This window comes from Sorex fumeus, unplaced genomic scaffold, assembly GCF_029834395.1.
Source record: "Sorex fumeus unplaced genomic scaffold, SorFum_2.1 ptg000039l, whole genome shotgun sequence".
Taxonomy (NCBI): Eukaryota; Metazoa; Chordata; class Mammalia; order Eulipotyphla; family Soricidae; genus Sorex; species Sorex fumeus.
The window spans coordinates 26,713,084-26,726,779 of NW_026606096.1; the positions used below are offsets into that span (position 1 = coordinate 26,713,084).

The 13,696-nt window shown below is 43.9% G+C and overlaps 1 protein-coding gene across 1 annotated transcript in view; it reads right to left on the reverse strand.

The window, feature by feature from the left end:
• The window catches only part of MND1 (meiotic nuclear divisions 1), a 52,241-nt gene that overhangs the window by 35,979 nt on the left and 2,566 nt on the right, over nucleotides 1–13,696 (reverse strand). The window contains exons 2-4 of the mRNA XM_056119179.1: nucleotides 13,349–13,414; nucleotides 6,331–6,388; nucleotides 3,995–4,143 (exon numbers count right to left, since the gene is read on the reverse strand). Of these exons, the coding sequence (XP_055975154.1) occupies nucleotides 3,995–4,143; nucleotides 6,331–6,388; nucleotides 13,349–13,414 (273 nt within the window). The remainder of the gene's footprint in view (nucleotides 1–3,994; nucleotides 4,144–6,330; nucleotides 6,389–13,348; nucleotides 13,415–13,696) is intronic.

A 13,696-nucleotide genomic window follows, 5' to 3' on the forward strand; every position in this document is an offset into this window, starting at 1 on the left:
CAAACAAGATGAGAACGCCATTCAGGTCTCCCAAAGAAGAATAGAAAGAGCTATGCTTGGAATATCACGTTTCACTCAAATGAGAGAAAGAATCCAGAGTTCCGACATCCGTCGACGATCAAGAATCAGGGACGCTGTCTCATTTGCCAAGGTGTCAAAAATCAGATGGGCTGGTCACGTAATGAGATTTAAAGACGACCGCTGGACTAGAGCTGTTACCGACTGGATTCCATGGGATGTCAAAAGACCGCATGGCCGCCCACCTACCAGATGGTCAGACTTCTTCATCAAGATCATGAACGATCGGTTTGAGGCTCTTCATATTCCCAGAGCGAACAGATGCCATTGGGCTACACTAACATGCAACAGGGACAAATGGAGACGTTACTGGCGCCCGCTCAAGCAAATCGCCGACTAACGGGAAGTTAAGTGATTAAGTGAAAAAATTCTAGTAATAAGTGACAGAAAGCAAATCAGTGGTTTACTAAAGGTGAAGGGAAGGAATGCAGGGCACAGAAGGGCAGGAAAAAGGGTGTGCTCATTATCTTGACTATGAAAATGGTTGCATGAATGTCTATTTCCATAAAGAATTCATTCAACTCTGAAATTTAAAAATGATAAGTTTTTAGCCTGAAGAAACGAGAGAGAGAGAGAGAGAGAGAGAGAGAGAGTGAAACTTTCAGTGGGGCTAGAGAGTTGTACAGTAGGGAGTAGGGAGGGTACTTGCCTTGCACGCAGCTGATGTGGATTCTATTCCTGGCACCTGGTACTGTCCCCGAGCAGTGCCAGGATTGACCCCTAAACACACAGGAATAGGAAGTGCTAAGCCCTGCTGAGTGTGGCCCCCAAATAAAAACAAACAAATCAAGAACAGCTTTTCGTATGTCAATTATTCCTCAATGAAGTTATTTTTAAGACTACTGGAAAAATATTGCTTAGAGGAAAAGTTAAAAGTATAACCCCCCCCCCCCCCCAAAAAAAAAGTACAAAAACAACCTTGGGAAAGAGTACAGAGGGCTGCAGTGCGTGTTTTGCATGCAGGAGGCCTGGGTTCAATCCCTAGCATCACATAATTGCCTGAGCACTGAGCTGGTAAGAGCCCCTGAATGTCATCAGGTGTGGTGTTGAAAAAGGAAAAAAATAAAATAAAAACCTATGACATGGGGCTGGAGTGATAGTACAGTGAATAGGGTGTTTGCCTTGTAGGCAGCCAACCCGGGTTTGATCCCCAGCATCCCAGGTGGTTCCCCCAAGCAACGCCAGGAGTAATTCTTGAGTGCAGAACCAGGGCATAACCACTGAGCATCGCTGGGTGTAACCCAAAAAGCAAAAAAAGAAAACAAAAAAAACCCAACAACAGAAAAGCCCATGACATGCTTCCTCTAAGAAGTTTCCAATGATCTGAGTTTTTTCTATTTATGCCCATATGTAATCTCCTCTTCAGTGTGTACTGGGTTTAATGATTTGTTTCTAGAGACTAGACAGCTGAAATGAGGGGATGTCACTCCAAGAGTAAATTACATGGGCCAGAGCGATAGTACAGAAGGTAAGGAAGGCGCTTGTCTTGCACGCAACCCTTTTGGCCAACCCTGGGTCAATCTCCGGATCTACGTATAGTTCTCTGAGCTCTGCCAGGGGTCACTCCCAAGCACAGAGCCAGGAACAGCTCCTGGGAACTGCCACATATGGCCCAGCCCCCAAGATTAAGTTACAAAAGCATGCTTGGCATCATGATGCCCTGAATTTGATCCCCAGCAACCTCTTCCCAAACTATAAAACATCTGTCATTTCTGTCTTGGACCTCCACACACTTGTTCAGGGAAAAGCAGCTGCCATACTGTGAACTGTCTGATGAGAAACGTGAAAAAAATCAATGAGGGGGACATTTATCAAAAAAGTTACCAAGTAATTAAGGCCCTCAGCTAAACAGCCTTCCAGGAACTGGAGACCTGGGCCCAGCAGACTGCAAGGACTGCACCCAATAACCTGAATAAATCCTTGCCCAGAAGGTTTTCTGCATGAGAACACAGCCTGGCAAACAGTTTGGCAACAACCTTATTTAAGACTAAGGTCAGGATCCCTGATGCACAGAAACAGAGACCGAGACATTCACTTCTTTAAGCGGTGATGTTCGGAGCATTCGGCTTTGTTACACAGGGCAGACAATGCAAAAGCTATCTGGCACTTCCACAAAAGAAAACTTGCTAAGTAATTTTTACTAATTTAGAATACACTCAGAAAACAAGGAACTGCATACTATTTTTTTTCTTTTTTTGCATCACACCAGCGATGCTTGGGGGGCCATATGGGATGCCAGGGATCCAACCCGGGTCAGCCATTTGCAAGGCAAACCCCCTACCCTCTATACTATCACTCCGGTCCCGTAACTGCATACTTGACTAAAACCAACCCAGAGTTTCATGTTCTTACATACCACACGCAGGGAGGCAGAGTAAGGCCAGACACTGCCGTTCTGAACAAACAGGTCCTCATGGACACTTGAGCCCTTGGGGTCACAGCATGATCGCACCTCCCTGTTACAGGAAAGAAGACCCATGGCTTTGCCTTTCATAAAATTGTAAACTTTCTCCTAAGCCCTGAAGCTAGTTAGTCTTCTTCTTATAATCCATTCATCAGAATGATTTCCTCTGCACTCCCTTCATGGCAAGGAGTCCCAGAAGAGGAACAGTTTTTGGTGCTCCGCTAGAAACAAAGGAGGCAAGTTTCGTGGCTCTGTGATCAGAAAAGTCACTAAAGCAACACCTTCTGTTCTTGGAAAGCCCAGCAGTACGGGAACTGAGAGGCACCCTGAGAGCTAGAAGGCCTCTGGGGAGATGTTTCTGCTATGTTCTTGAGACTCTTCCTCTCCTACCCCAAACAAGTTCATAGACAAAACTCTGACTACTATGTAAGTTCAACATAATCATTTACACCACCAGTCACATAAAAGAATAAAAAGAGCTGATTAAAATAGGAACTTTACAATGCACATAAAATATTCTTGAAAGCAACCAAGATTTTCTTCAATGAACAAATTAACTGGTACAATCAGACAATAAAATAGTATGGGAGGGGGGAATCAAGTCATGGAAGGACATGGAAGAATCTCAAATGTGAAAGAGGTTAAGTTTAAAAGGCTACGTATTATATAATTACAACTGCAGGACCTTGTGGAAAAGGAAAAACTCTGACTGTAGTAAAAATGTAAGTAATTGTGTGTTATGACTTAACTGTGAACACAGGACATCTATGAACTTTCCAGAACCCACAGAAGTATAACACAAACTAAAACCCTAATGCAAGTCATGGACTTTAGTTAACAACAAAATACAAAATTTGTAACAATGGATCATACCAATAATACAAGATGTAAATAATAAAGCAGAATGTTTGGTGAAGAAAAAGGTATTTGGGAATTTTCCCCATCAATTTTTCTGTAAGCCTAAAACTCTCAAAAAAAGATACCTATAGGGGCTGGAGCAATAGCACATCGGGTAGGGCATTTGCCTTGCACGCAGCCAACCTGGGTTCTATTCCCAGCATCCCATATGGTCCCCCAAGCACCGCCAGGCGTGGTTGCTGAGTGCAGAACCAGGAGTAAGCCCTAGGCACCACTGGATGTGGCCTAATACCTGCCCGACCCAACTTTTTTTAAATAAAAAGAAAGAAGAAATTAAAATACTAGGAAATAAGATGGCATAGGGGAAGATTAAAGTTCAAATAGTCAAGGTTCTTGCATTATTTGGAAGAAAGAAAGAGATGTTGATTATCTTTGGACTTTGACTGAAATAATACATGGAAAGATTTAATGCATGGCTAGGCACAGTTCTGTGTTCATCCTTTGCATGTATATAGGGCTGTGTGTTCTGTCCCTGGCATAGAAAAAAATAATCAATAGAAACCACTAAATAAAAAGAGAATTAAGTAAAAAAACAAAACAAAACAAAAAACGAGTTTTAAAGTAAATCTATTATTTTTAACTGTGGTGGTTTACCTGAGATTCCAGAACCTCCAACTTTCGTTTCCTTGCATGAAGAGCTTTACTTGGAAAAGCCCAATAATAATTGGACGTTCCAATCCTCTCACAGTCAACCATGCCATCATCAACCAAGCTTTGGAGCACTTCTTTCACTGACATTGCAGCTAAGAGAGATCATTTCGAAAGATTCTGCATTAGGAGAAGTATACTTGAACTTGAAGTATATATCAAGACTCAGTAAGACAATAAAAAGGAGGTTTCACAATAATGTCGGGCCAGAGTGACGTATAGAAGGTAGGGTGCTTGCCATGCATGAACTCAGGTTCAATCTACGGCAGCACATAAGGTCCCTGAGCCCCTCTAAAAATGATCAGTGAGTGCGGAACCAGGAGGAAGCCCTGAGCACCACGCGGTGTGGCCCACCCACCGAAAAAATAAAATAAGGCACTTAGAGAGATAGTACAGTGGTTAGGGCACTTCCTTTGCATGTGCCTGACTTGGATTTGATCCCCTGGATTTGATCCCTGGCAATCATACAGTCCCCTGAGCACTGCCAAGACTAATTCCTGAGTGCAGAACCAAGACTAACTCCTGTGCATCACCAGGGTGTGACCCAAGATATAAAAGAAACAAACAACAAAACAAACAAACCCACTTTCATATGAGTGTGTATGTATACGCACAAACATATTTGTGGTTGCTGTTTTTTTTTTTTCCTTTCTGGGTCATACCTGGCGATGCAAGGGGTTCCTCCTGGCTCTGCACTCAGGAGTTACTCCTGGCAGTGCTCAGGGAACCATACGGGATGCTAGAAATTGAACCCGGGTCGGCCGCGTGCAAGGCAAACGTCCTACCTGCTGTGCTATCTCTCCAGCCCCTCCTGTTTGTTTTGAAGACAAAACAAAACAAAACATAACTCCAGCAGTTCTCAGGAGTTACTACTAGCTTTGCACTCAGGAATTACTAGTGGCAGTGCTTGGGGGAGCATATGAGATGCTGGGGCTTGACCCCATGTTGGCCATGCGCAAAGTAAGCATCCTACCCACTGAACTATCTCTCTGGTCCTAAGTCAATATTCTGATGGAAAAATTACAAAAGTCTATCAACAGGAATATACAAAAATGCATGATAAGTTAAAAGTGAAAATTATCCATTCCAAAATGAAGAAATGCAAAATAAAGCAGTAAGATATGATTTCTTGACTCCCAAATTAAAAATACTGAAAAATATCATAAAGGGATCTGGTAAAAAATAATAAATAAAATAAAAATTAAACTTAAGGAGATGTAGATGTTGCAAATCATTTCTTAGACGCAAATGACATGGGCAATGTAGATGCAATGTTATGTGAAAAAATATAAACAGTTCTTAAACACAAAGCAGTGTAAGAGCGCGGCTCCCTCCTACAGTGCCAGACAATATCCTCAGGCCCAGGAAGAGTACTGCGTCCTCAGGGAAGAGCACTGCATCCTCAGGGAAGGGCACTGCATCCTCATGGAACAGTACTGCGTCCTCATGGAACAGTACTGCATCCTCATGGAACAGCACCGCATCCTCAGGGAAGAGTACTGCATCCGTATAGAATAGTACTGCATTCTCATGGAACAGTACCGCGTCCTCTGGGAACAGTACTGTGTCCTCATGGAATAGTACCGTACCCTCATGGAACAGTACTGTGTCTTCAGGGAACAGTACTGCATCCTCAGGAAACAGTACTGTGTCCTCATGGTATAGTACTGCACCCTCGGGCCCTGCAAAAGTACTGCATTTTCAGGCCCTCACAATGAACCACTACCTTTAAGCCAAGAACCACCAGGAGAGATACACGAGGACTTCTGAACACTACTTGGGAGACAACCCCACAGGAAAAACAAAATTATATCCATACTCATAGCTTATACAATCGAAACAAAAATCCTTAAAAAATCTGTGAATGTGATGTATCTGCAAAAAAGTGCCTGTATACATGGTATACATGGGATTATGAATCAGGACAAAAGCATCCTGGATTTGGGCCTCAAATACAATGATGTGTCCCCTTTTGGCAGCTAAGAGAGAGTTGTGGGGGAGGGGTGTTTAGAGCTTGGGGAACTGTATGTGGTGCCAGAAATTTGAAGTGGAATCCGTAGGGTGAAGGTTAATTCCTACAGTATTTCTCTGGTCCTGCACACCACATTTAAAGTTTTCCTAGAATACTCCAAATAAACCTGGTCCTGGATGGTTCAAAGATCACGTGGAAAATTTACAAACAATCTTCATCTCTAGAAATCTTTGTTTCCATAAAATCAAAAACTCACAGAAATAAATGACCATTATTTCCCAAAATATCTCAGCACACTTTTGATACTTACTAATGCCTTTTTCTTTGGGAGCAATCTTCTCCATGTCCTTTAGTTGAAATACATCTTTCTGCATAAGGGGTTTAAAAGAAAATGCATTTATTTTCTATTTATACTTACCACAATTAAGTTAATAAGACACAACTAAAAATCTGTGCCTGAAAATCAACAATCCAAGAATCAAACTTTCTTTGGCCTTGCAGTGTTCAGGTGCCCAGGGGCCCCTTTGGCAATTCCTGGCCAGACTGGCAGATGGATATAAAGACTCGAGGGCACAACACTGCTAGTCACCCTGGTGGTGCTGGGAACATCTACGGCTGCACCTTGCAGTGCTCGAAGGACCATATGGTACCAGGAATCAAACCTAGGCCGCATGCATGGCATGTACCTTAATCTTCTATCCCCTAGAATCAAGTAGTTTTTTGTTTGTTTTGCCTTTTGGGTCACACCCAGCAATGCTCAGGGGTCACTCCTTGGTCTGCACTCAGGAATTACTCCTGGCGGTGCTAGGGGGACCATATGGGACGCCAGGGATGGAACCCGGGTCAGCCGTGTGCAAGGCAAATGCCCTACCCGCTGTGCTATTGCTCCGGCCCTCAAGTAGTTTTTTTTAATTAAAAGAGAATGTGTTTTGTTTGGGGCTACCCTGGTGGTGCTCGGGAGCTGATATGGATGTGGTGTTTGGGCTTGCTTCCAACAGCACTCAAGGGACCACGCAGTGCCGAGGAGCACCCAGGCCTACACCCAGCAGCACTCAAGAGCCCACGCAGTGCCAAGGGAGCACCCAGGCCTACACCCAGCAGCACTCAAGAGCCCACGCAGTGCCAAGGAGCACCCAGGTCTACACCCAGCGGCACTCAAGGGACCACACAGTGCCGAGGAGCAACCAGGCCTACACAGGGCCTGTGCACTAGCCCTTTAAAATATCTCCCCAGCAGAAGCACTTTCAAGCTAGAAGAAACTTTGCAACAATTTTATTCAATATTCTCAGTGAAACTTAAAATGGACAGATTTTATTCAAAAATATAATGTTAAGTAACTGTAGCACTGTCCTCCTGTTGTTCATTGATTTGCTCAAGCGGGCCCAGTAAAGTCTCCTTCGACTTGTTGTTACTGTGTTTGGCATATTGAATACATCACAGGTAGCTTGTCAGGCTTTGCCATGTGGGCAAGATACTCACTGTAGCTTGCTGGGCTCTCCGAGAGGGGTGGAGGAATTGAACTTGGGTCGGCCGGGTCGGCCGCATGCAAGGCAAACACCCTACCTGCTGTGCTATCGTCCAGCTCCTGTTAAGTAACTACAGACCATAAATCTTCCCAGTGATGTAAGAATCTCTAATCATGATGAATCAACTATTACTATGAAACAATAAGCTCCTTTCACACTTTGATGTGATTTGGAGTTTGAGTTTTTGGGGCACAGCCAGCAGTGCCTAGTGCTAGGGAGAGCTTGCCTGGGACCGTGCAGTGCTGATGCGGGGGCAGACCTTCCTCACAGAGCATGTGTGAAGCCCTTTGGCCTCTTTGTCCATTCCTCACACTGTGATCTCACTGAAACATAAATACGGCCGGAGAGACATTTCAGCGGGTAGGGCATCTGTCTTGCATGCGGTAGACACAGATTTAATCCCAAGCATCTACATGGTCCCCTGAGCCCCACCAGGAGTGACTCCTGAGTGCTGCACCATAAGGAACCCCTGAGCATCTCTGGGTGTGACCCCAAAAAAAAAATAAGAAAGAGGAAACAAGAAACATAAACAGTGCTTTGCTTAATATATAGATCGCAAACTTAACAGCTCTCACAAAAAGCAAACAAGACAACTGTCATGGTCTGCTAATATACACGATTTCATGGAAAATTTAACTGAAACAGAAAAATTATAAAATTTGTGAATGCTTATCAATCACTTTACATGTTGCATGTCCACCAAATACAAAGCAAAACATTATAGGAAGATAAGACAATCTTAAGCTTAGAATATATAAATGTACATATATATTCAATATTCTGCTCTTCATAACTCAACTGAAAAAAACACGGAGAGGGCAGAAGAAATTGTACAGCAGTTAGGGTGCTTGCCTTGCACATCGTTAACCAGGATTTGATCCTCAGCACCCAATATGGTGAGCTCCGTCAGGAGTGATCCGTGAGCAAAGAGCCAGGAGTAAGGTCTGACCACACTAGGTGTGACCCCAAAACAAAAACAAAAAGAACGTGAATAAATGAAAGTGAAAGAGCTGGGGGGCCGGAGAGGCGAGCCAATGAGCAAGGCACTTGCCTTGTACCTGGCTGACGGGGGATCAATTCCCAGCACTCCATATGGTCCCCTGACTGTACCAGCCAGGAGTGATCTCCGAGCACAGAGCAAGAATAAGCCCTGAGCCCAGCCATGTGGGCCCCGCTGCTCCCAAGCAGAAGTAGCTATCTGGGCTAAAGAGATAGTTCAAAGGTTTGCCAAGTGCTTGCCTTGCATGCAGCTTCCAGCCACAATCTCGGTTCAAATCCCGCAGCACACAGCCCTGCACCCCCTGGGGTGTAGCCCTGGTGTCTCTCAGCACCTCTAAGTGTGAACAATGTCACACCACTGTTCAAATCCCACATATACGTGGTCCCCCGAACATAGAGCCAGGTGTGATCCCCGGACACCGCTGGGTATGGCGCCTCTACAACTACCCCACCCAAAAAAGTGAGATATGTAAAAAGATTTATTACTCAGTGATTATAACAGTAACAACAAGTTCTCACAATAGAGACGTTACTGGTGTCTGCTCAAGCAAATCATTGAACAATGGGAGGACAGTCGTACAGTGAAACAGTGCTATAACAGAATCATTATAATTTTTGTTATGAAAATCTGGGATCTATTTCTTAAAAAAAATACTTAAAAGGGAAACTTCAATGGGACTGAAACTGGACTTCATAAAAATTTATAACTTCTGCTCATCCAAGGGTACTATGAAGAAACTGAAAAGAAAAACTCAAAGATGGTATTCATAAAACATACCTGACAAAAGACAGGTATTGCAGATATGAAAGAACTCCTTTGAAGTACACTCCCCACCAAAAAATAAGAGGAAGAAGATGAGCTGATGGAAAAGGAATGGACAGATGAGTACATGCAGGAGAGAGCAAGTCGGGTCAAATGTTAATGACGCATCCAGGTCTGGGGCATATGGGCCTTCCCCACAAAATTCTTTCATCTTTTATCATAATATACTGATTTCATCTCATTACTTAAGAAGTAGCAACTGGGGTGTGAAGGTGGCTTAGGGGCTAGGGACACGGGAGTGCAAGTACTAGAGTGCAAGTTCTAGCACACATGGCCCTGCACCCCCAGGGGCAGCCCCGCCGGCCCCCAGCACTGTGTGCCTGAGGAGGTCGCCCCACTGGGCCTAGCACAGAGCAGCCTGTCCAGCAACCACTGGGGTGCTCTCTGAGGCCTGAGCACTGCTCAGGAGGCTGCTCCTTTCTCTTGTGTTCGAAAAATCAACTCCTCAGACTGATTCGCAAACGCTGAGTTGCTTCCTTTGCAAAAGAACATGGACTAGGATAAATGCCTCTGCGTGCTCCGCAGGAAAAGCCCGGAAGAGAGAGGCCGCCTCAGGGGCACCGCTGTGTAAACGGGCAAACGGGCGGGCAGAGAACTTGCCTCAACTTAAACAGTCTTAAATTTAAGTAAAAAAGAAATGGTCTCCATTAAGTCTTCATTAGCCAGCATTAAACAGATAACAGAGATGAACACCATGGCTTTCACTCTTTAAAAAAAAAAAATTAAAAAAATAAAGCTATGTGTGAGATACCATAGGAGACACATAGTAATAGCAATAGGTAACTTTAACTTTCATCTAAGCACTTAAGACTAGGCATTGTAATGTTTTACACAGACTGTCTTATTTCATCTTAATAGCCGTACTGCAAGCTGGGTATAACTATTATCCTCCTCCTTAAATTGAGGAAACAGGCTTACGAAAAAGAACGAAAAAGAACCTGGGTAAGGCTACAAAGCTGTCAGGTGAAAGAGACCTTAGGGGCCTGGAAGAGAACTGAAAGGGCTGGAGTTCAGGATAGAGATCCAGGAGCCGGGTCTGCAGCACATGGTATTCACTACACTGCCAGGGGTGACTCCTGAGCACTGAGCCAGGAACAGCCCCTGAGCAACACCAGGTGGAGCCCCAAACCAAACCAAACCCGACGTTAGGTGCCACCTCTCTGCTATCAAGCATCACTGCACTCAGGTCAGGCAAAGAGTTTATTTTCTATTACGTTACTAAATTTAAATACATCTATGTGTGTGCACACATGAGTGAAAATACATAGGACTATATCAAGTACAATTAATTGATTACTACTTTTATATAAAAATCCGCTCTTATCCTTTTATAAGCAACTAGTATTGATTTCAGTCACTAGTTGTTAATATTATTTGAGATCATTCAAAATACCAGCAACAACTCTGATATCTAGAATATGAATAGAATAGTTAACACAATGTTATGCCTAGGCATTCGCGGCTGCACGACATCTTATTAACTCATTCTTACTTTGGACAACCTGGCAGGCTACTGAATATAACCTGCCCACACGGCAGAGTCTGGCAGACTCCCCGTGGCGTACCCCATATGCCAAATACAAGTAACAATGATGGGTCTCATTCTCCTAACCCTGAAAGAGCTTTGAATATGGCACTTTTTAAAATCTCAGGGCTAGGACGAAAGAGACGTTACTGGGGCCTGATCGAGGCAATCGATGAACAGGATGATCGTGATCGTTATGCCTAATTTATCCAGCTTTCTACTGCCTGGCAGGAATTAGATCCACTTGTTTTGCTCTGAGACCACAGGAAAACATTTCAGTTTGGCAGAGCGAACACTATCTTTATATACAAGCTGCATCAAGCTGTCTTCCTCACCAGATTAGCACCAACTCCAGAGTCTATTCCGCATAACCAAATATCCTACAATTCTTTGTAAGATTAGGAAGATTAATTACATTTAGAGGATAGTTAAAAGTGCCAAGAACTGCATTTATTTTACTGAAAATCAAAACTATCATACTAAAATGTCAAATAATATTATTGCTATTTTGTTATCTTTATAAACTATTCTACCATTCTCCCAGCTTCTTAAAATTTGTATATATTTAAAACAGTAGTTTGGAGACAAGCTAGACCTTGAACGTCAGCCAAGTAACATCTAAAATGAAGCTAAGGCTTTTGTTTTTTGAGAGGCCAAAGGTTTGGTCTTTAACCTGGAAACAAAGAAAAGGGATTGTATGATGCTCTATGACTGAGGCGAAACTGCAGTAATCTTTATGTTCCCTAAAATGAGTATTTTAAACAAGTGATAAGCACAGGGAAGACTGATAGGTCTGAGGTTAGAACCTGGTAACTCAACTCTTGATTTTGCTTTTTTGGGTCACACCCAGCGATGCACAGGGGTTACTCCTGGCGGTGCTCAGGGGACCATATAGGATGCTGGGAATCGAACCCGGGTCGGCCGCGTGCAAGGCAAACACCCTATCCGCTGTGCTATCTCTCTAGCCCTTGATTTTAATTCATTTTGATGAACATGAAAATTTTCAAGTACCCAAAAGTAGAAAGAATATTACAGGAACTCTAACGTGCCCATAACACTAGCTATTACTCATGGTCACTAATTTCATGTATAACTCCCTCCCCCAAATCCACATCAGACCTCAGATTTTGTTGTTGCTGCTTTTGGGTCCGGCCCATGGATGCTCAGGGGTTACTCCTGGCTCTGCACTCGGGGATCACTCCTGGTGGTGCTCAGGGAACCACATGGGACATTGAGGATCTAACCTGGGTTGGCTGCATGCAAGGCAAGTGCTCTACCTGCTGTACTCTCTCTCTCTGGCTCCAGCCCTCAGATATTTTTGAGAAGCATTTCCCTGCTATTTTACTTAATTTGAACTATTAAAAATGCTATGCTTAACCATAAAAAAAAGGGCAGAGGAGAAAGAAAGTCACCATGTAAGTACATGGTAAAGAAAATAAGCTCAGAGGCAGGAGCCTGGGATGCCACTTAGGGGGTCAAAGCTTCTGATACATTTTTGTTAGTGGTGGCTCCAAACATCTGGATTAAATTTGAGGCCTCAATACCAGCATATATGTGTTTCACTAAAGACTTACTTATAAATGTACTTCTACCTAGCAGATCATATCCTTATGGGTTAAAATCCTGGTACACTCACTTTCATGTTTTCATCTGTATCTTGGGCTATGTGTCTAATGCCTTCATTTGTAAAATATGGATAACAAGAGTACTGACTCCACAGAGTAATAAAACAAGGAAATTAGATCATCTGTACTAGTGTTTTTCAACCTTTTTCTATCTGCAGACTGATAAGAGAAATACTTCCTGGGCAGAGAAGGCAAAAATAAACTGCATTTATGATAATAAATGATCCTGGCATTCCTTGCATTAAGCAACAATAACAATTTCTTGGGTTGGCAGGTCATTTCTGCGACCTGGCAGTTCAAAATCAGTGAACATACCCTGGTACCTGAGAAGCCCTCAGTTGCGGGAGCCATTTCTATCCTTTTGTCCAGGAAGGAGTCCATCCTGCTCAACCTACCCTGGTGCCAGGGTGTGGGACAAGGAGACGCCACACACAGGCGCAGGGTGCTTTCACACCCACTCCCCACCAGAACCGCGAATGCTGGCAGAATTTTACCATTCTCAGGAAACTGGTCAGTAGCACTGTCCTCCCGTTGTTCATCAATTTGCTCGAGCGGGCCCATAACATCTCCATTGTGAGACTTGTTGTTACTGTGTTTGGCATATTGAATATGCTTGCCGTGCAGGCTCGATACTCTCAGTAGCTTGCCGGGCTCTCCGAGAGGGGTGGAAGAATGAACCCAGCTCGGCCGGGTGGGCCACCCCCAAGGCAAACGCCTACCACTGTGCTATCGCTCCAGCCCAATACTGCAAAAAGTACTGTGAACGCAGGATGACATATACAAAGGAGAAAATTATGCAAGATGTTGAAATCTTAGGGAACATGACTTACCGTCTCAAAAAATATTTCCATCATGCGGGTTCTCTTTTCTTCCACACTCAGCCCTTTTTTCTTTGACTGAAGCACAAAAGTGAAAAAATAAATGCTACATTAAAACAACAAAACACTGCACTTAAAACTACTTGGTTTGGGGGGGCCAGAGAGATAGGACGGCAGGTTCTGGGGCACGCCTTGCACATAGCTGACCCGGGTTAAATGCTGGCACTGGACATGGTCCCCTGAGCCCACCTGGAGTGATCTCTGAGCTCAGGGGCAGGAGTACGTCCCGAGTCCTGCCAGGATGTGGCCCAAACCCCACCCTCAACCCCCCCCCCCAACTACTTGGTTTAATACATTATC